This window comes from Cephus cinctus, unplaced genomic scaffold, assembly GCF_000341935.2.
Source record: "Cephus cinctus unplaced genomic scaffold, Ccin1 Ccin1_scaffold0690, whole genome shotgun sequence".
In the NCBI taxonomy this organism is placed as follows: domain Eukaryota; kingdom Metazoa; phylum Arthropoda; class Insecta; order Hymenoptera; family Cephidae; genus Cephus; species Cephus cinctus.
The window spans coordinates 2171719-2191663 of NW_014333313.1; the positions used below are offsets into that span (position 1 = coordinate 2171719).

General features: G+C 44.4%; 1 protein-coding gene across 3 annotated transcripts in view; it reads left to right on the forward strand.

The window, feature by feature from the left end:
* LOC107269772 (plexin-A2) overlaps nucleotides 1–19262 on the forward strand; it is a 72414-nt gene extending 53152 nt beyond the window's left edge. For all 3 annotated transcript variants that reach the window (XM_015744006.2, XM_025087134.1, XM_025087135.1), the window contains 8 exons: nucleotides 12499–13230; nucleotides 13319–13444; nucleotides 13564–15707; nucleotides 15796–16009; nucleotides 16126–16309; nucleotides 16403–17113; nucleotides 17215–17360; nucleotides 17479–19262. In XM_015744006.2, the coding sequence (XP_015599492.1) occupies nucleotides 12499–13230; nucleotides 13319–13444; nucleotides 13564–15707; nucleotides 15796–16009; nucleotides 16126–16309; nucleotides 16403–17113; nucleotides 17215–17360; nucleotides 17479–17655 (4434 nt within the window). In that variant the 3' untranslated portion in view covers nucleotides 17656–19262. The remainder of the gene's footprint in view (nucleotides 1–12498; nucleotides 13231–13318; nucleotides 13445–13563; nucleotides 15708–15795; nucleotides 16010–16125; nucleotides 16310–16402; nucleotides 17114–17214; nucleotides 17361–17478) is intronic.
* Nucleotides 19263–19945: the final 683 nt, after the last annotated feature.

Genomic DNA, 19945 nt, shown 5'->3' on the forward strand with positions numbered 1-19945 from the left:
TTTTTTTTTTTTTTTTTTTTCAAGTCTCCCTTTCCGTTTCCTCCCCTTCTCTCGTAATTATACGCGTCCCGGTGCAACGGCCTCTCATTGTCGCTCTGACATTTTGAATCATGCGCGTAGGCGGCAATCAACACGAGATTGTGATTAATTAAGAATGATCTAATTAAACGAGAGTTTTGCCATTATACCCACCCCTACATCCCCTACATCCCCCACGTCACCTACTACTCCTCTATTTCTCTCCCACTACTGCAAACCTCTTTTAACAAAGCACCCGGAAAACCATCCCAATACGGACTGGATTTACTTGCTTACTTCTCCCAGTACACCAATTCCGTCCCCAGGCAATTACAGGTAGGTGCGTTAAGAGTCTCACGCGTTTCTCGCGTTCTAGAACCCGCGTGATTAATAATCGGCGCATTGTTTGCCCAGTGGAAAGATTTCGACGGTTACACGCTTGGTATGGTTACCACCGCCTTTACGCCACCGTTGATTCATGGCCCGTGCGCCTCCTGCGAGGATTATAATTAATAATCGCTCTCCTCGCTCGAACGCCGACTCACTTAGCCGGCTCGATAAGTAAAAGGTCTCTCTCCTATGTATAAGGGGGGTATACCTGGCGCTGTATACGTATCGCATTAATTGCCATTCGAGAGATCATGACACGGAGATCGGTATTGGATGAAGGATCGTAACTGGATTTTTATTCTTAGACGTCCGGAACATTTTAAAGACTTAGGATGAATGTATCCTACGGACGCGCACGGTATACGGTATAGGATATATAGAATGACTTGTATATGGAATCAATTTGTCTTTTGATTAACATTACTCCGCTAGACTCCACTGTAGCTTGACTACCACTATCTCCTGTTTCTTCGGGAATTCGCAGAGAGTTTCAGGAATTTGCTACCTCGAGTTCGAGTTTACCCTTTTGTTTTTGGAAGGTCTTTGCCTCGACTATTGGATCATGTTGCTTCGGATATAACTAGGTGGAACGATGAGAAAATTCTTCTGTTAGTGCTCCTAGAACGTTGGGATTTTTCGAATTTTTCGAATTCTCTATTCGTCTACAAGATATATATATGTATATAGTACACAGAGTAAGACATCCTTCCTTCGCGGAAAGGAACTTCCGGCGTACGGAAGTAGGTATACACGTGTCGTAAAAAAACAGTCGAGTAGTGTGTCTGTTGTATCTTGAAAATGGTAGCTAAGACGTTCTTAATCTGCGCTTAAGTAAAGAGATCGAAGGAATAATTAAAAGGGTGAAACGAAAGACGATTGCAAAGCTTTAAGCTCCGGCTGATCCGTGGGATAAATAGTCATCCGATTGCGACTCGGGTGTTCAGTGGTACGGAAGAGAGGTAGAGAAAGCGGAAACAAGCGATGTAAAAAAAAAAAGAAAAAAGAGAGAGAATAAGAATTAAGACGAAATTATTCAAATTACTCGAAATTACTAAAAGCTGTCTTTATATAAGTGTATTCATTTAGTCGTCAATTAATTTTACAATCAGTGCACGCCTTCTGTCTTTTATCGCTTATCACGACTTCCCTTCTGGTATCGGGAATGGCTCGCCCGTTATCGCGCTGGCATACATTCCTTTCTAAAGAGTGGGCTTTCAGGAGCACCTTGAGACCATCAAGAAGTACTTGAGTAGGTACTCCTCCTATTTTTGCTTGGACGAGTCGCTCGTATGCTCACGCGCTATGATAAATTTATCAAAGTGCCTTGTGGCGTTCTCTTGGGTACTATCGAAATTCGTCGAAACGTCCTCGGGACTTTCGTCCCGAAGGGAGGAGGGAAGGAAAAAGAGAGAAAGAAAAATGGGTTCGCGCAGAGCCGGTTGGCGATTAGATAAGCTGATCTTCCATAAAAAAAAAAGTCCTGTAGGAGGTTTCTTGCAGGCGCCGGTCTAACCCAAAATTTAGATTACAAGAGTGAATTATTTTTACTATAATATATATTATTCCTACGTGCTAAATTTATTTTTCGTAAATGCGACTTGTAAATTTTGTTTGAAAATAATTTTTTCTAATTACTTTACATGACGTTCGTAAGTCAAAGCTCTGAGCGTGGCTGACTACACTTACCTGGCTAATTGTTAAAAATTATTATGAAAATTTTTTTTCGAGTTTTCTCCTTGAAAAAAATTAAAATTTTCTAAACTTCAATCAAACTTCGCACTGCGCACAGTATATGATTTTAAGTAAGATTTCTGCTTGCTCTCCGTCGACGTATAACGACGCACAGTTAGCGTACCGATAATAAATTTGCAGCTTCGAGTATTGATCTTCGCGAAGAAGAGATTGTAGCGAAATTGTTGACGCCTACGGAGCCGAGTACCCGACAGGTAGGCGCCGTCGACTGGGCGCGTGCCGTTCACCATTACCAAAGCCTTGATCGGCGAAACGTTCTCGGATTTCAAAACTTACAAATCGCAACAATTAATCGTCCAAGTAAAATCTGCCAAATAAAAAGGCTTAACGTATTTGAATCGAGCAAAAGACTACCGTAGGAATACTTTTTAAAGAACGGATTACGCTTCGCGTCTTACGAGACACCCGACATAATAAAGCCGTATAGGCGGAAGATCCCGGAAGTCGTTGAAGAAGAATTCAAACTCCAAAGGGCACACACGGGGCCCTCGTAAATATTCCTTGTTCCTCGTGTAAAATATATACGAATTTCATCGAGAGTCTATCGAACTCTCAGAACCGGTATAGGATTCCATTTTGAAAAGGACGATTTCGCGTTTCTCGATTTTACTGTTTTACCTCCCGTGCGTAATTCCCTTCATCCTATCATCCAATCTCCAGCCCTCCCCTGCCGCGACCCTCATCCAGAACTCGAGCACCGCTCCAGACATTAAAGTCCTCTAAAGCCTTCCGCTCTTGCGTCGCCATTCTAAATAAAACGGAAAGTACTCATAAAGACAATAATAACCAATAGGCACGAGTTCGCCTAGTAGCTACTGGGTAAGGGTGCTGCACCTCCCCGCCACCCGCCGTGGTTATAAACTTTAAGGACAAAGTCGTTTGCTTCCCTTACCCGGTAAAGTATTTTCTTCCTGTCCACCGGACGACTACCCTAAACGCAGACCTTTCTACCAGGGTACCTGGAAATGGATCAAAGATCCTCACGACGCTCCTTCCAATCATCAGCCAATAACAATTTCTTACTCTTATTCCCATTGTAGCTTCCACTTCGAAACTTTTCTTCTCTCTCTCGCTCACCCATTTCTATCCGTTACTCCTCAGGGACGATCTCTCGTGGAAACCATTCGGTACGACCTAACCTAACCTCCTTATCCGGATCGAATTTTTCGTCCAGTGAACCGTCTTCCCGGCTCGAATCAGTTCCCAGGCTTTCGAGGCTCGACTTACGCGACCTATGCCCGACGCGTACCTAATGGAACGATAGCTCGACTTGGATACTACGCGAGTCAAGTCGTGATATATATATATATATATGTAATGCCTGTTTGCGACGTATATATATATAGAGAGAGAGAGCTTGGACTCGTATCGATCCACTTTGTGCCATCTTGAAGGCCAATTTTTACCCTTCCTACAGGACATCTTCTCTGAATCCCTTTTTTTCGTCATTATATCTATTACCTTGTTTCTTTTTTTCTTCTTCGATCGTTTCCCCTCGCACTTACGATTCTTTTCTTAACTCCTTCATTATCTCTCTCGGGATCTTCGTCCAGGCTTGTTACAATCGTTATCCTTTTGAAACGACCTCGAGGATACTCGCGACTCGCTAGAACATTGCTCACGGGGACCACCATCGATAGGTTAGTGGCCTGTTAACTTCCACGTCTTGGCAAGCGTACAATTACCGTACTTAGCTCTTTAAGGAAATATGTTGAACCAGATGCCGAGATACGGCCGCTACAAAGGAAATCTCCCAGAGTTCGGAACGCTTTAACTGTGCGCGCGGAGGGCATTTAAGCCGATGCAAAAGTACGTAGCCGCGATACGTGCCTCTGGCTATTCGATAATTAAACCAGTCATTCGTGTAGGCTCTAGGGTCTCTGCTTTCTGCTTTCCGTCCGCTTTGCCAGGTTCGTGCGCGCCATTCCTCCGCCATGTGTTCTCTTCCTCTCCGCGTCCGTGTTGCTTCCTAACCTGTCACTGGTTTTCCCCTGCTCTCGAGACCGACGAATAAAATTGACTGACTCCTCGGCTTTAGTATTTTTGTACCGTTCTCGCTTGCTCCTGGCGAGCCACTGCGAGGGCGAGCGAGAGCGAAAGAGTCCGACCAAAAGGATAGGACAAAGAAAGCCATAAAACACATCCGCGGCATCTCGCGAACGTTTAGCTCGATAGCTCCGCTATACGTAACGAATAAATAGAATGTTTCTCGAATATTTTTCAAAAACAAAAATCACGTCAAGAATCACTCGTCGCATCCAATTAAAATCGTTCACCGAGCCAGTATCACCGTAACGCAAGATTCGAACATGGCGCGATTTAGCTTGTCTGAAATTCTTGTCATTCCCGGAGCCAGAGGTATTTCGGGATCAATACGCGGGCTCCGAATGGCATGCGTTTATTACACATAGAAATTGACATTTTTTTCATGTAGATAAATCATCAGAAATCCTGGCTATTTTTTTTCATCGATTCCTAGTAATAGGCTTATCGGACCGGTCAAACGTTGTATTCTCCTACACGCTCAACTAGATGCATATCGACTACACGGCCCGTCCATTAGCTACTTGCCAAACTGAACGTCTAACGTTATATTCGCCTTGGTATCCAAGTCGACACTGATAAAATTTACCTCGAATACGTATATCACGATAAGATCCCCATCTTATAAATAAAGATCTCGGCCGCTTGCGGGTGAGCGTATCCGTTCGCTCCCGTCCTTTTCTTTTGCTCGTTCCCGACAAGAAGTGCGTCCTTGGTCGTCGGAAGAATCCCCTTGCTCGGTTCCTTCCTCGATATCGTCTCGCACGAATCCCAGGACGGATTCTCGTTGGCGATTCGCGCCGGTGGAAATATATGCCGCAACCTTGAAAGCAATAGCCGAGAACGGCAAACGAAAGTGATCCGTAAGGAGAACGCGAGCGTTTTGTTCGAGTGCGCTCGTGGAAAATGAATTATGAAATGTGGAATAGTGTCTCAACGTGCAACGACCTCGTGTCGGGTTTACTGTAATACGCGAATATTATCGTGTACGTACTATCTGAAAGCTGGTAACGGTCTTCGTAGGTCGTTACGAGCGACTAATTCAGGTCGGCGCGATAAGTGGACACTGAAAACATCCGCGTTACCTTATCGGATTGTCAGTACCTCGTCCCTGCATTGTGAAGACGTGCGTGTACATATAAGTACTCGTCCCCGGAGCAAAAGAGAAATATTGAAAAGTTTCGATGGAGCGCTGGTAAGAGAGAACGAGAGTCCGTTTACGTAAGGGCCAGCGAGAAGGACAGAAAGTCCAGAACGTTGACCAGCCGTCACAACGTTCAAGGCGCATTTTCACCAAACTTGGCACGGTTTAACTTTCACGCGAGAAACAAGTACCGAGAAGCATGCGTTCGGACGCACGTGCAGGGGCGCATGTGCACGCGTGGCGGTTCTTCTTATCAAGGCAGGCTGACCGACCGCGTTGAGTGGCAAAAATTCTATTCTCTCTGCAGCTGGTATCGGTGGTCCTAGGGTATCGCGAGTCGCTTCGCACGCACCAGGCTTCCGCAGCTTTGCGCCCGAACGAAAATCGCTTTTTAACGAAAGCATGGAATTCCGAGGAATCGCTTTAAACCGGTTTTCGACCGCGAGCGAGAGACGCCGTCGGGGATCGCTTTCGAGCGGCGTCGTTATATCCGATAGATCGTACGAGGAACGTTAAACGCTACGTGGTACTCTCGACAAATCGTTTTAATCCAGGAATACGGACGTTTTCGCTCCGGGCACCAGTTTTACCCGGAGTCGAAGTACCGAGGGTCAAAGAAGTGGCTGTCGCTGCTTGACTATCGGGGGGTGGGACTATGAAAAATGGACAATTCACAGGACATATTTATATCGATCGGAAATAAAGGAACCCGAGTCTCTCGTTTGCACTTTATTCGATTGTCACACGTCCATTTGAAAACGTCATTTGATTTGGTGAAGATATTTTTTCTTTTTCTCTTTTTTTTTTTTTAATGAAATTCCACCGTGGCCCTATCACTATTTATGAATGCGACTGTACGTTGGAGTGGATGTACACGGATTCCTATATATATATATATATATATATATATATATATCAGCTAGACGTGCGCTCTTGCCATTGAACGAAATTGTTCAGTACCGGATTTTCCGATATTCACCAATGGACGAGTCTACTTCAATTAGAGCTCCTAACTGAATCGTTTTTTTTATATCTATATCAAGATACATGTAGGTATAGAAATATATTCGAGACAGGACTGGAAACGAGGGTAAGGGATGACGACTGTGACGAATATAAATTCTAAACACTTTTTTTTTTTTTTCATAAAATTTCTTATCATCTGGCTGAACGGTATTATGGAATGTCCAGATTTTTGAATCCATTCCCTCCTCTTAAATTTCCATCTTTTCGTCGAACCCTCCATTTTACATTTCGTTCGCTTCCTTTCTGCCTCCCTGCAGTCCTTATTCAGATATCACTGGATTCGCGTAATTTAGTATTTCAATGACAAAGCCGTATAAGGGCAGTAGGTACCCCCGACGCTCTCAGATGCCAAGGATGGGACGGATCGTTCGAGGGTGCAGGCTGATATATATATATACATATATAAAGCGAACGGGACGAATAGTCAGTTCAGCCAAACCTAACCTAACAAGCAAGGAACCACCTAAACCAACCTGGTCAATGTCTCATTGTTCGATATTCACGTGACGACGGACGGCCGCTGGAGAATGGGTCCTACAACTTCCGCTTTTACATCGCACTCCGTCGGTATCATCCGGAGTCCGATCTATACGAGCACGTCACTCTCGATTCGGAGCTGTCCAGGTCGTTTCCAAAAGAATTCCCAGAGGTCTGTGCCGATGGCGAAGACTTTCAAACGAAACGATATCCTCGGTTTATCCTTCCCTTTTTTACTTCCTCTCTTTTTTCCCCTCCGTCTTCCTTTTTCAAATCCCTCGCAATTTCACGAGTGTCGTATCGTTTTGTGCCGATGAAAACGGCGACTGGTTTTTCGAAAATTTTCTCCAAGACTTTGCTCCCACATGGTCCTTTGCGGTTACGCCCTCATCGATCCACCCTTCTCCCATATGTCAGTGTCTATGTGTATACATGCCGCAAGCAAACACGTATCCATACAAAGCTATATATATACATATACATATACTGACAATATGAGTTCGATCAAGTATCAATCAAAATAATGGCTCGATAAAATTCTTTGAAAATACAGAGAGTCATTTCTACTGAAGAGTTTGCTGGAAATGTACAACGGTATGCAATTCCTGAACGGATCCGATACCCATCCACTTCACATGTCTGCTTTTATATATATATATACATCACCAGTAGCGTTGGTTCAGATCCACTTGAATCGCTAAGCAAAAGTCCGAGTCAACACACAGCAACTGTACTAAGTACAATGAGGTACCGAATGAAGGGCTGCTTTGTCCTATAATAGAGAAACCCAGTGCGAGTGTAGCAATGGACTAGAATCACTTTAAAAGGATTTGAGGTGCCAATACGTAAAGTTCCTAATTAAGAGCGATCAGTTTCTCAATCGGAATCATAGCACCGAAAATGGATCATGAATCTCTTGACGGACTTGACAGGTTCGACGGATGCTGTGATCACAAGCAATTACGAGATGCCGTATCTTCACGGGATCGCATAGCTACCATGTCTACGATTGCCCAATGTGAAAGTAATAACGATTTCGGGATACGGAAACTAACAGCCGTTCCCGTAATATCGGAAGGGAATATCGTGTAAGCCATTTGGGATGAGCGGCAGTTTGATTAGCCTAATTACACGGATTATAGTTTCTACATTCGATTCTTATTGGCGCGAGGTTAACTTACTGCACAGGAGAAATCGGGAGCCTCGTTCGGGAGCAAGTAATCCGGTACTTTAGCTGTTTCATGGGAAAGGGCCAGGTGTTTCTGTCCTCGAAAGTTCCCAAGGAGTATAGGTTATGTCGACTCCCATTACCCCTGAGGGTTATGTGGCTCGCTATTGGTTATTATTATTATTATTTCCGTAATCATTGTCCCTGTGGTATATACACGTAGTTCGGTCGCTATCAATCGAACCTCGCGATATCTGCCGGCGGCCATGTTGATTTTTGTATTAGCGACCCGTGTCACGTGACGAGCTTGAGAAAATGGAGGGAGACGTTTTATACGATGATATTTGATAAGTGCGAATGCTCTCAAGGCGACTGGTTCGATTCGCCACTGCCTTCTTATCCTTCGTCTCCATTCCACTTGGTTCGAGGATCTCGAAGGCAATGGATTTTTAACGTTTCATCAAGACGCAAGGAAGTGCTCGCTGGATATTGGAAATGGCTCTAGGGAGGATGGGATTGAGTCTGTGAGAAAAGAGGCTCAAGAAGCCCAGCGCCCCGGGAACTCGGAATTTTATTCTACCGGGGAATATTACCGATCATTCGAGATGTCCTGATACGGCGTTAGCAACGGGGTTATCGAAATTATATAAATATATTACTTTCACGGTTGTCGGTAGTTCGAGTTATACTGTGATATTTCTTTGGAAAAAACATAATGACGATTAGATATCTTCTCTAGAGTGAACTTAACCTCTATCCGTATACGATTACGTATAAGTTATCACTCGAAAACAAGTCGATTCTACCATATCCCAGGAATTCTCAGCTTAATTCTAAACCAATGCATGGGGGGACACCCATTATATTTTCGAAATTAAGCGACGACGCAGCAATGAGATTCATTAGTATCTCCATCGATAGTTCAAGGAAGTACATTCGACTTATATTGTCAAGAGTAGCGCTATACACTAATAAATCTGTATCTTTATTTCTCCCGGAAATACTATTGAAACTCCATGTCAATAATGATCGCACACATCACGCATCACATGAATCCACTCCGATCCCATCCAACACAGAAATGTATAACGGGCGATCGATGTAACCTATAACAGTTATTCCTTCTCATCTCAATATATTAATCGGGATCGACTTCTGCAATCCCAAGCGGAAGTCAGTATCCAGTTAAAGGGGAAAAAAAAAGTGTCATCAATCCTAATTGGATAAATCACTAAAAACCCTCGATCATTCCGGGCGGAATAAAAGGTGAGATTATGGTTATTATTGCTATCATCATCCATATCTATATTACTATACCATAAATCCTCAAAGAAAACTCTGGTGTCTGGTTTAGCCGATGTCTGAAAGAGCTGCTAACAGCGCGGCTAAGCAGTCCGAGGGAATGAGGAATCGTTCAGGGTGTAGAAAGTTACTGATGTCTCCCAGAGTGGAATCGTCCTTTCCTCATTGCCGTCTTCTTAGCTATATAGTCAGAGCCACGGTAAACGTGGCTGGCTACACAGTGAGACTATTGTCGCACAGACAGGAGCGCCTGCGCCGGAAGGCTCTCCCGAAGTACAAACCCTCTTTCGCTTTTCCCATATTGCCAGAAGTCTCTCGAGCTGGTTTGCGCGAGTCGGTAACAAAAGTTCGAGAAAGATAGGTATATCAGGGAGAGATATAAATCGTACACATATTCAAAATGTATAAATTTCAAAAGCTACAGAAACCCCAGTACCGGTATACATTGGCATATCGGTATCGACTTTCAGCAAGCAGTTTTTTTGATCTTGTGCTGTACCTAGACGAAACAAAAACGGGCTTGTTCCCTGCTCGTCGTCTCTGGAGCACGTCAGCGACTCGTCAATTATCGCGAAGCATGCGTAAGCCCAGGGGTTAATCGTAAATCTTTGGGTGCAATCGATACCTGCACGCCTCCCCCCCAGGTTAAACCAGGCAGCCCCGAGCCAACCCTCTACAAGGTTCCCGACTGCCTAGCTGCTGCTGGTATTACACTCCAGGCAGCTCCTCCTTCCACCGGCACCTTCTACGGCCCTGGAACGCTAAAGGGTAATGGGTAATCGGTAATGGGGCTACCGGTAAGGGATGCAGGGTGGAGACCGTAGAGTCGAAGAGAGTGGCGCTGCTTGTTGGGCGGGTGGTTTACGTAGGTAGGAGATGGGGTTGAATTAGAGATCTCTGGAGACGAGCCATTGTTTCTCTAGCCGAGCCGTTTCGATAGACTAATGAATTGCATTATTGGAAATTTCCTATATAAATAAGATCACGTCAGTCGTGGTGTGTAGCAGTCGCGCCGATCGCCGATTCCCATAAGATTTTCTACAGGATCGATCCTCTCGCAGTCTTGTTATTTCGTCTTCGTCACGATACTGACTTGCAATATTTCTATGATTACTTCTGCACCGTTATCACTAACTCGTGCATGTTTTTAACCCATGGATAACGTGAACTCGTAATGTCTTATCTCGTCTTCATCTTTCGTACCGAGCAAAAGTCCGTTTGCCTCCTGGCGATTTTCATTACCAATCGGCCCAATTCTATCTGACAACTTCCTGACGTGAACGACCGATCGACAGATAACGCGAGACAGCTACATGCTATTCGACGTCTTCTTTCACCAGGTCAATCCTTCAGGAATGCTTCTCGTCCTGTTGACAAACGCGAACTCGTATACGGGTCGTAGTATCTTTTATACGTTATGCCATTAGATTTTATTTTCCCTTCTGATAAATAGTCTGAGGACCAGCAGCGCAATTTCGAATATTCATTCGCGAATTATTACCCACTCTCCCTCCCCAGTCCCAAGTGGATTACGCGGCGGATTAAAAACCGCAGGGAGCGTGAGAGTCTTTCTTTTGGTTTCTTCAAGAAGCACCAGAGTGGTGCGCTGGATTAATTGGCCTATGAGAAAATTGCGAGCCTCCAAACTCAGTTGGCTATTAATTTTTTTCCCTCGCTTATTCTTTTTTTTTTTCTCTTTTTTTTTCGTTTTACGAACATTTTTTATTTACGAACTCATCCCCATTCAGGACCTTCCGCTTAATCAGGGCGTCCGTGCGAAATTTTTCGGAGCCGATTAATTTTAATTACGTCGCATCTGCCGTCGCGGAGCCACCCACGCACGTTAGATCCCGCTCGATTATGAAAATTCGTCGTTACTGATTCGAGGTCTCCGCTAATACATTAATAAAGGTCGTAACAACATCTGCTAAAACTGCTCTGGTTGATTGCATTCCTGCTGGCTAATATGGTCGGTGTACGTATGAGTATCGCCATCGAAACCTTTCACCTCGGTTACTAGTTTACGTTTTTCCTTTTGTTTTTTTACTGTGGAATACGTTACCTCAGACTCACGAGAAATCCACCGAAAATATACTTTCTCGTATTGTTAAAATTCAATGGAAACTTGACTGATATTCATTAGAAAAATCTCTGCCTCAAATTTAGCTTCGATAAATTCCACGTACCAGTTCTCATATACGATGCCAGATGGCGCCACGAGATATCTGAATTTTCGAAATATCCAACGATCAGCACTGGTAATACACCTATATTACGTTAGTAAAGAATGCCATGTAAAATTTCCGTCGACATATTTTTCCGCGCACCCGCATCATTCAACTAGCTAGAACGCGCCTCGTATGTGCATGCGCAACATATATTTGCGGAATAAAATTCACCGTGAATGCATCGAGTTTAATCGTCTCGAGATCACGTATCAACGGGCGTCGTGAACGAATATCTCGCCGGGACATGAGCGCGTGCTCTGTAGCAAACGTCTCGGGATCCTGCATACGCGGAATGCATATGTGCATCTTTTCTCTACAGGTAGGATAAATATATACACCAGTCAGCCTTGCGTCGGCGTCGGCGTCGTCGTTTGAGGAATGCCAATGATTAAACGTTTTTATGAATTATTACCCGTCAATCCAATAAGCCAGTACGAGTAATAAAGTAACGGCAAGATCATACGGTTGGTACCTCGCAGTATCTTTTTATTAAGATTTTTTTCCGCAATGGATTTAATAATTACATAATAGACATTCTAGGCATGACTCACGACTACGGGATAACAATGTCAATTCCATATATCACATTTACTTGAGTATTGCTTTGTCTTGTTGTAAACTACACGTCGCTACACGCTTAGTAATTATACTCGGAATAATATAGCAAACTCGATAGACGATTAACGAACCTTCCGGTCGAATCATCGGCTTTGTCAACGATGTGATTTCTGCATGACGCACCGTGGATATTCGTTACCGTGTAACAGCGTGTCATCGAGCGACAATCCTTTTTCCGCAAAATATCCGCTTGGTGTATTGTATCGGGAAATAGTTGTAATAAAATTGACAAATTTTTTTTCCATTCAATAATTTCGTTCACGATTACATGCCGATATTGAAAAAAAAAATGGAATTCAGGTATTAACGAAATATTGTTATTGTGTTTTCAGGTTGTCGTCGAGAGTGGTAGCGCTGCACTGGAATATGGGGACTTGAACATAGATGCAGATTCTCCAGTGCTACCGGATCTACTTTTTGATACTCAGCAGATGTATCTTTATGTTCTGACGAATCAAAGGGTGTCCAAAGTTAAGGTCCAGGAGTGCTCGGTATACACGACTTGCTGGGACTGCTTGGGCGCCAAGGATCCTTACTGCGGCTGGTGCTCTTTGGAGAACAAGTGTAACCTCAGGAGCGATTGTCAAGATGCCGCGAAGGATCCTCTGTATTGGATATCGTACAAGAGCGGACGATGCACGACCATAACTTCCGTATCTCCGGATCAACTTCAGCGAACTACTGCCAGGACTCTTGAGCTGGTGATCGAAAACTTACCGTCGCTCACGGGCCAATTTCTCTGTGCCTTCTCGGCCCTCGACAAGACTCTAATCACGAATGCTACTAGGAAATCCTACGGAGTCAATTGCACCACGCCGAGGACGGATCTATTACCAGCGATACCAACGGGTCAACATCATTTCACTGCCAAATTGTCGGTCAGGATGACCAACGGTCCCGACTTGGTCGGTACCAACTTTACTTTCTTCGACTGCAATACCTACAGCTCCTGCACGCAGTGCGTGTCCTCGAATTTCCCATGCGACTGGTGTGTCGATGGACATAGATGTACTCATGACACTGCAGAAAACTGTCGCAACGACATACTGGTCACCGGAGTCAGCGTAAGTATCCAAAAGCTTGAAACTTGAATTGGGCATGATTTTACAAATATTGAGATTGGACTTAACTGGAGTTTCTTCTTTGTTACAGAGAATGGGTCCTAGTTACAGAAGTGGGCCAGCTTTTTGTCCCACCCTGAATGCTACAGACTCCCAGGAGATCCTCGTATCATCTGGTCTTAAGAAGGTGATACGGGTTAGAGTGCATATCATAGGGGTGAGTTTGATAAAGTTGCTCTCCTTAGTTGTTCTAGCGACTAAAGGAATTTATGTGTGATACTACTGGATACTAGGTGCTACGTGCACTCGTAACTCATGGTGTCTCTCTGATTACAGCAATTTATCATTCAAACGAGATTCGTCTGCCAATTCAACATCGAGGGTCGCGTAACCAGCGTCAACGCGAGACTATTGGCCGACACGATTTATTGCGACGAGACTGACTTCTCGTACACGTCGCGGGCGCCAAACATAACTGTTCCTTTTGCTGTGATCTGGGGCGGTTCCAAACCCTTGGACAATCCTGATAATATCCACGTGGTGATATATAGATGCCGAGATATGGCCGATAATTGCGGCATGTGTCTTGCCCTTGACAAGAAATACGGATGCGGCTGGTGTCAGAGCTCAGATCGCTGTGAAGTTAAGGATCAGTGCGACCGAGGTGACGGTGTCTGGTTGAACATGAATCAGACGTGCCCCAATCCGGAGATACACTCCTTTGAGCCAAGGATGGGACCTTGGGAAGGTGGTACTAATATGACCATCAGAGGTATCAATTTAGGAAAGACATTTAGTGACATATTCGAAGGTGTTACCGTAGCCGCAGCGACTTGTCAGCCTTATGAGAAACTTTATATTCGTACCAAGGAAATAGTGTGTCGCATAGACGGTCCAGGAACACCGGAAGAAGCTAAAAGCGGACCAGTTATAGTAAAAGTGGAGGACTTCCGTGGACAGTCGGAATACAATTTTAAATTTGTAGATCCCAAAATTTTTTCCATCTCGCCGAAGTTTGGTCCACTCAGTGGCGGAACTATTATAAGGATTACTGGAGAATTCATGAATGCCGGTAGCAGGATCGAAGCCTTCATAGATAATCTTCCGTGCTCTATAATCAGTGCAGAACTAAACGAAGCCCTTTGCATGACCAGTGCCAGCGATCGAAAAAGAAATGGTGTTCTCAAGATGCGCTTTGACGGTGGCATCAGAGAATACGACGGCTTTTTCGAGTACGTGGATGACCCAACCATAGAGAGTGTCGAAAGTGGTGTAGCCGGACAGATGAAGATCCCTAAAGGCATCCCTGCTGGGGGTATAAGGATATCCGTCACAGGGAAGAATCTGGGCTTCATACAGAATCCTCAAATGTACGTTTATTTCGACGACAAGATGTTCATCTCCCAGTGTACCGTGTTTAGCCACACCAACATGAATTGCAATTCGCCAACCATCGAAGTTCCTGAAAATGTATTGCTTGACGCAGAGAAACCTCTCTCCCTCGAGTATGGTTTTCGCATGGACAACGTGACAGGAGTGCAAAATCTTACGCAGCGCGGATTCAATCACTTTCTTCTGTATCCTAATCCAATTTACGAGGTATTCGACGAGGAGGTCAAGTATTACAAGAGTGATTACTTGACGATCAATGGACAGCATCTGGACCGCGCTTGCCAAGAATCCGACGTGGTTGTTCAAATTGGTAATGCATTCTGCAACGTGACCTCTCTGTCACGACAGCAGCTCACTTGTCGACCACCGGTATCTCAGCCACCGGCATTAGACTCCGAAGGGCAACCCAATAAGCAGGAATTGCCGGAAGTGGTTGTGATCGTGGGTGGTAGTCTGCAATATTCCATTGGCAAGTTGAGCTACGCTCTACCGACTGGTTTAAATGGACCATTGTCCAAGCCAGCATTGATAGGAGTCATTGCTGCGATACTCATCCTTGTTGTGGTATTCATTATCTTCCTGATTGCTTATCGTCGTAAGTCCACCGAGAACAACAGGGTTCTCAAAAATATGCAGGAGCAGATGGATATATTGGAGCTGCGCGTAGCGGCCGAATGCAAAGAGGCCTTTGCTGAACTACAAACCGAGATGACTGATCTCACTGGAGACTTGACCAGTGGTGGAATTCCATTTTTGGATTATCGCACCTACGCAATGAAAATTTTATTCCCTAATATCGACAACCACGTTGTCCTTCAGTGGGAGAGACCAGAACTGACCCACAAGGAGAAAGGACTCAGACTCTTTGGACAGCTTATCATGAATAAAACTTTCTTGCTTCTCTTTGTAAGGACTCTGGAAAGCAATCGTTACTTCTCGATGAGGGATCGTGTCAATGTGGCTAGCTTTATTATGGTCACTTTACAAAGCAAGATGGAGTATTGTACTGATATATTGAAGACTCTCTTGGCGGAACTTATTGAGAAGTGTATGGAAGGCAAGAGTCATCCCAAGCTACTGTTAAGACGGTACGTATTACACGCATAGAAATCTGTTAGAAATATGATAGAGAGATATGATGAATAATACATGTTTTATATGTGTGATTTCTGTCAGAACTGAGAGCGTTGCTGAGAAGATGCTATCCGCCTGGTTCACTTTCCTTTTGTACAAATTTCTGCGAGAGTGCGCTGGCGAACCATTATACATGTTATTCCGTGCCATGAAGCAGCAGGTTGACAAGGGACCTGTGGATGCCATTACCTCAGAGGCGAGATATTCATTGTCAGAAGAAAAACTGATCAGACAGTCGATAGAGTTCAAACCAATGGTGAGTACAGTCCACGGTCTTTGAGGAAAGAGTTATATTCATACGTATAAGCTATGCTAAATTGTATGTGCTAAGAGCATTATCGTTTACCCTGAAACTCTATTGAATTTTCATAGACCGTTTACGTGTCTATCTCGCAACAAACCGTCTTCGTGGGCGGAATGGATCCTAACACGGAGAACGTAGGGGTCAAGGTGCTCGACTGTGATACGATCTCTCAAGTAAAGGAAAAGGCACTCGACACCATCTACAGATCGACCCCATATAGCCAAAGACCTAGGAAGGATGACCTCGATCTAGGTAAGCTATTCTTTTAATTCCAGCTATAAATACAAGCCGCGGCCTCTAGTAGCACCAATTAATCTATTCATTCGTGCCCTTCCCACGTAACAGAATGGCGTACCGGCGCCTCAGGAAGATTGATCCTCTACGATGAGGACTCCACAACAAAGCCCGAGAGCGAATGGAAGAAGCGAAACACACTGAATCACTACAGAGTGCCGGACGGGGCCTCTCTAAATCTCGTCTCGAAGCAATCCTCCATCTACAACCTCTCAATCCTATCTGAGAAAACGGACAAGTCTCACAAGTACGAAACGTTGAATTTAAGCAAGTTTAGCTCAGCCAGTCCGCCATTGTCGCGTGCAACTTCGCCCTTGAATCACGACCACGACGGCGGCCTCAAGTCTTGGCACTTGGTAAAACACCATGATACGGACGCTCAGAAGGAGGGTGAACGTGGTAACAAGATGGTCTCCGAAATTTACCTGACGAGGTTACTGGCGACCAAGGGTACACTACAGAAGTTTGTCGACGACCTCTTCGAGACGATCTTCAGCACAGCCCATCGGGGCTCCGCACTGCCTCTAGCCATTAAGTATATGTTTGACTTCTTGGATGACCAGGCTCTGCATCATGGCATATCTGACCCCGAAGTGGTCCACACATGGAAGAGCAATTCGCTCCCCTTGAGGTTTTGGGTGAACCTTATCAAGAACCCGAACTTCGTCTTCGATATACACAAGTCCAACATCGTGGACTCGTGTCTCTCTGTCGTGGCGCAAACATTTATGGATAGCTGTTCCACGTCGGATCATAGATTAGGTGAGTAGGTTCCTATACTGAATGATGCACTCGTCATACTATGTTTCCATACGCGCGTATATCAAGGTGTTTACTCATCCTATACTATATCGTTTACACAGGTAAGGACTCGCCGAGTTCAAAACTCCTCTATGCAAAAGACATTCCAGCGTACAAAGAGTGGGTAGAACGTTACTACTCGGATATCAAGATCATGCCAGCCATTTCCGATCAGGACATGAATGCCATGCTCGCCGAAGAGTCTAGGGTAAGTGTTCCTATATGTTATTTATACGTTGCATGAAAACGCTAAATAATGCACATCGGACTCAACATTGAGAATACGTCATGACAGTAGCTCTTATACCTGGTTAACTTTTTTTCAGTTGCACACAACGGAGTTCAATACGAATTGCGCGTTGTACGAACTATACACGTATGCAGTGAAGTATAACGAACAGCTAACGGTGACCCTCGAGGAAGACGAGTTCTCGCAAAAACAGAGGCTCGCGTACAAGCTCGAGCAAGTGCACAATATAATGGCGGCGGACGCCAATGCCTGATGTCCTGCGAACTCTATAAAGCTTCCCATGAAACCCCCGCGTCATGAGTTGCCCTGCTGAGTCCCAATAATAGGTTTTAAAGGCAAGTTCACCTAACGGACTGATATTCCGTGTAATCGAGGCTTCTCCTGGTCCTCGGGTGAGCCAGTTTGACGAAAGGAGATAAAAGACGACTGAGAAGGAATAGAAGTGGAGAGAAAGAGAGAGGGGAACGGTGATGGAGAGAATCGAAAGGACTGGAAAGGACGAAGAAAATAAGGAAAAAGCAAATGGAGTTACGGGCGAAGCGTAATAACTAAATAAGTAAATAAATGTTAAAGTACGTTCGACGAAGTCTTCTCGACGGCCGCTGGCTGGCAGGTGTGACGGGAAATCATCGCACTACGTAATGTACATAAAAAAAAAATACGAAAATCATGATATTATAATAGTATATTATTATATATACTCGCACCCCAGCGGCCCCCGATCAACCAGCAGCGTTCCGCGCATTTTCGTTACGGATCCAGTGATGACATGATTTTAAATTAACGAAAGAAATAAGAAAAAAAAAAAAGACACGAATACATGGCAGGCAAACGATTAAAACACTAATTGAACATAATTAAATGACTAATGACTATTGTAAATGTGTAAACGATGGACGACGCGACGAACCGATCCGGAGGATCCGTACTAAAGCGTACTAGTCGCGATTTTCCTCCGATCGACGATTTTAACGAAGAAACATTTCCATCCACTGCTAACTAGCTGAAACATTTTTCGGACTATGAACTGAGTTTTAAGAATTAATAATAATTAACGATAACGATAATTAATTGATATGAATATAATTATATATACACATGGATGGTACGGCATATGTATATGTGTACATATATAACTACGCGCGCGCACACGCATGTATCCGTATCTATGTCTGCATATGTCTATGTTGAGATTCGCGCAAAGTATGTATGTATTCGAAGACAGCGCTCTAATATACACATATACCTACGTGGATACGCGTACTATATATATATATACATATAAATGAATTAAAAAAAAAAGAATTACCACATCCGCGCAATGGAACAGACTGTGTATTAGCTAGTAGGTATTAATCTATGGACTAATGGCCGCGCGCGTGAGGCCAGCTCGATGTGACGGTTGTGTTGAGTGTGCGTGCTTCCCTTCCTTCTTGATCCAGCTCCAGTAATCATTGTCATAATTATCATCATCATCACTGTCATCGTTTCCATTAAAATCAACGTACGAAAAATTCATCTCCCATCGTTCACCTTCCGTACATGTTGTCGAGGGGGCTGTACGAGCGCGATATTTATTATCCAAAATCCAACGACGTCGCCTTGACATCGTGGAGCGCTGCACGTTTTCGCTCATTAGCTCCTTCCTCATTTTCCCTCATCGTGATATCGTATCATAACTCCATGTTTATCCCGATCCGCCCCGCAGCTTCCCAAAAAGCACGAAAATTCATGTCCCCCCTCTCTTATATGCTTCAACGCCTCCGTCGTCATGTTGTTGTCACTCTTAATTATTGTAATATATAAAATAATGATCACTGTTGAGTATTGTCTGATTGTAATACATTGATATTGAATTGATATGAATTGATAATCATTAATTAACGTAACAATTACTCTGTGGATGTAGCCATATTAGTCGGAGCGCCGTGTAAACGAGTTTATGAGAGAAATGAACGCGCGCGCGAATGTGCCGCGGAGCGAATGGAACCGGTGCGAATGGGTGGTGTCCTGTGCGTCAATTCAATGTGCAGTTTGTCCGTGGAGAAAGTATTTATTGCTCAAAAATAAGTGAAACGTAAGGGAAGCCGGCCGATGTTGAGGATCGCGAGAGCTATGCTACGGCGGGAAGAAAGATAGATGGCGTCGCGGCGAGGAGAGGAGCGGAGAGGAGTGTGAGCTGCGGTGAGTCGAGAGAGGCGTTGAGAAGAGAGGAGATACGATTCAAGGATATAAGAGTTGAGGATCCCGATAACAATGACGATCGTAATAAGATTTTTCGTTGGGCGATGGAAACGGTTATCGGTGTCGATAGTAGCGAAAGAAAGGGAGTGAATGCATTAAGAGAGCGAGGAAGAGCGAGTGCGAATGAAAAAGTGGAGAAGAGAACGAGAAAGTGAGAAAGATCGATAGGGAGAGAGAGGGAGAGGGAGAGGGAGAGGAAACGGATGCAAACTCGCGTGTAACACAGAAGGAAATAAAGAAGGGTTATGAATAAAAATAACAATAGCCGGGGGGGGGGGGGGGTTATAATTAAAAAAAAA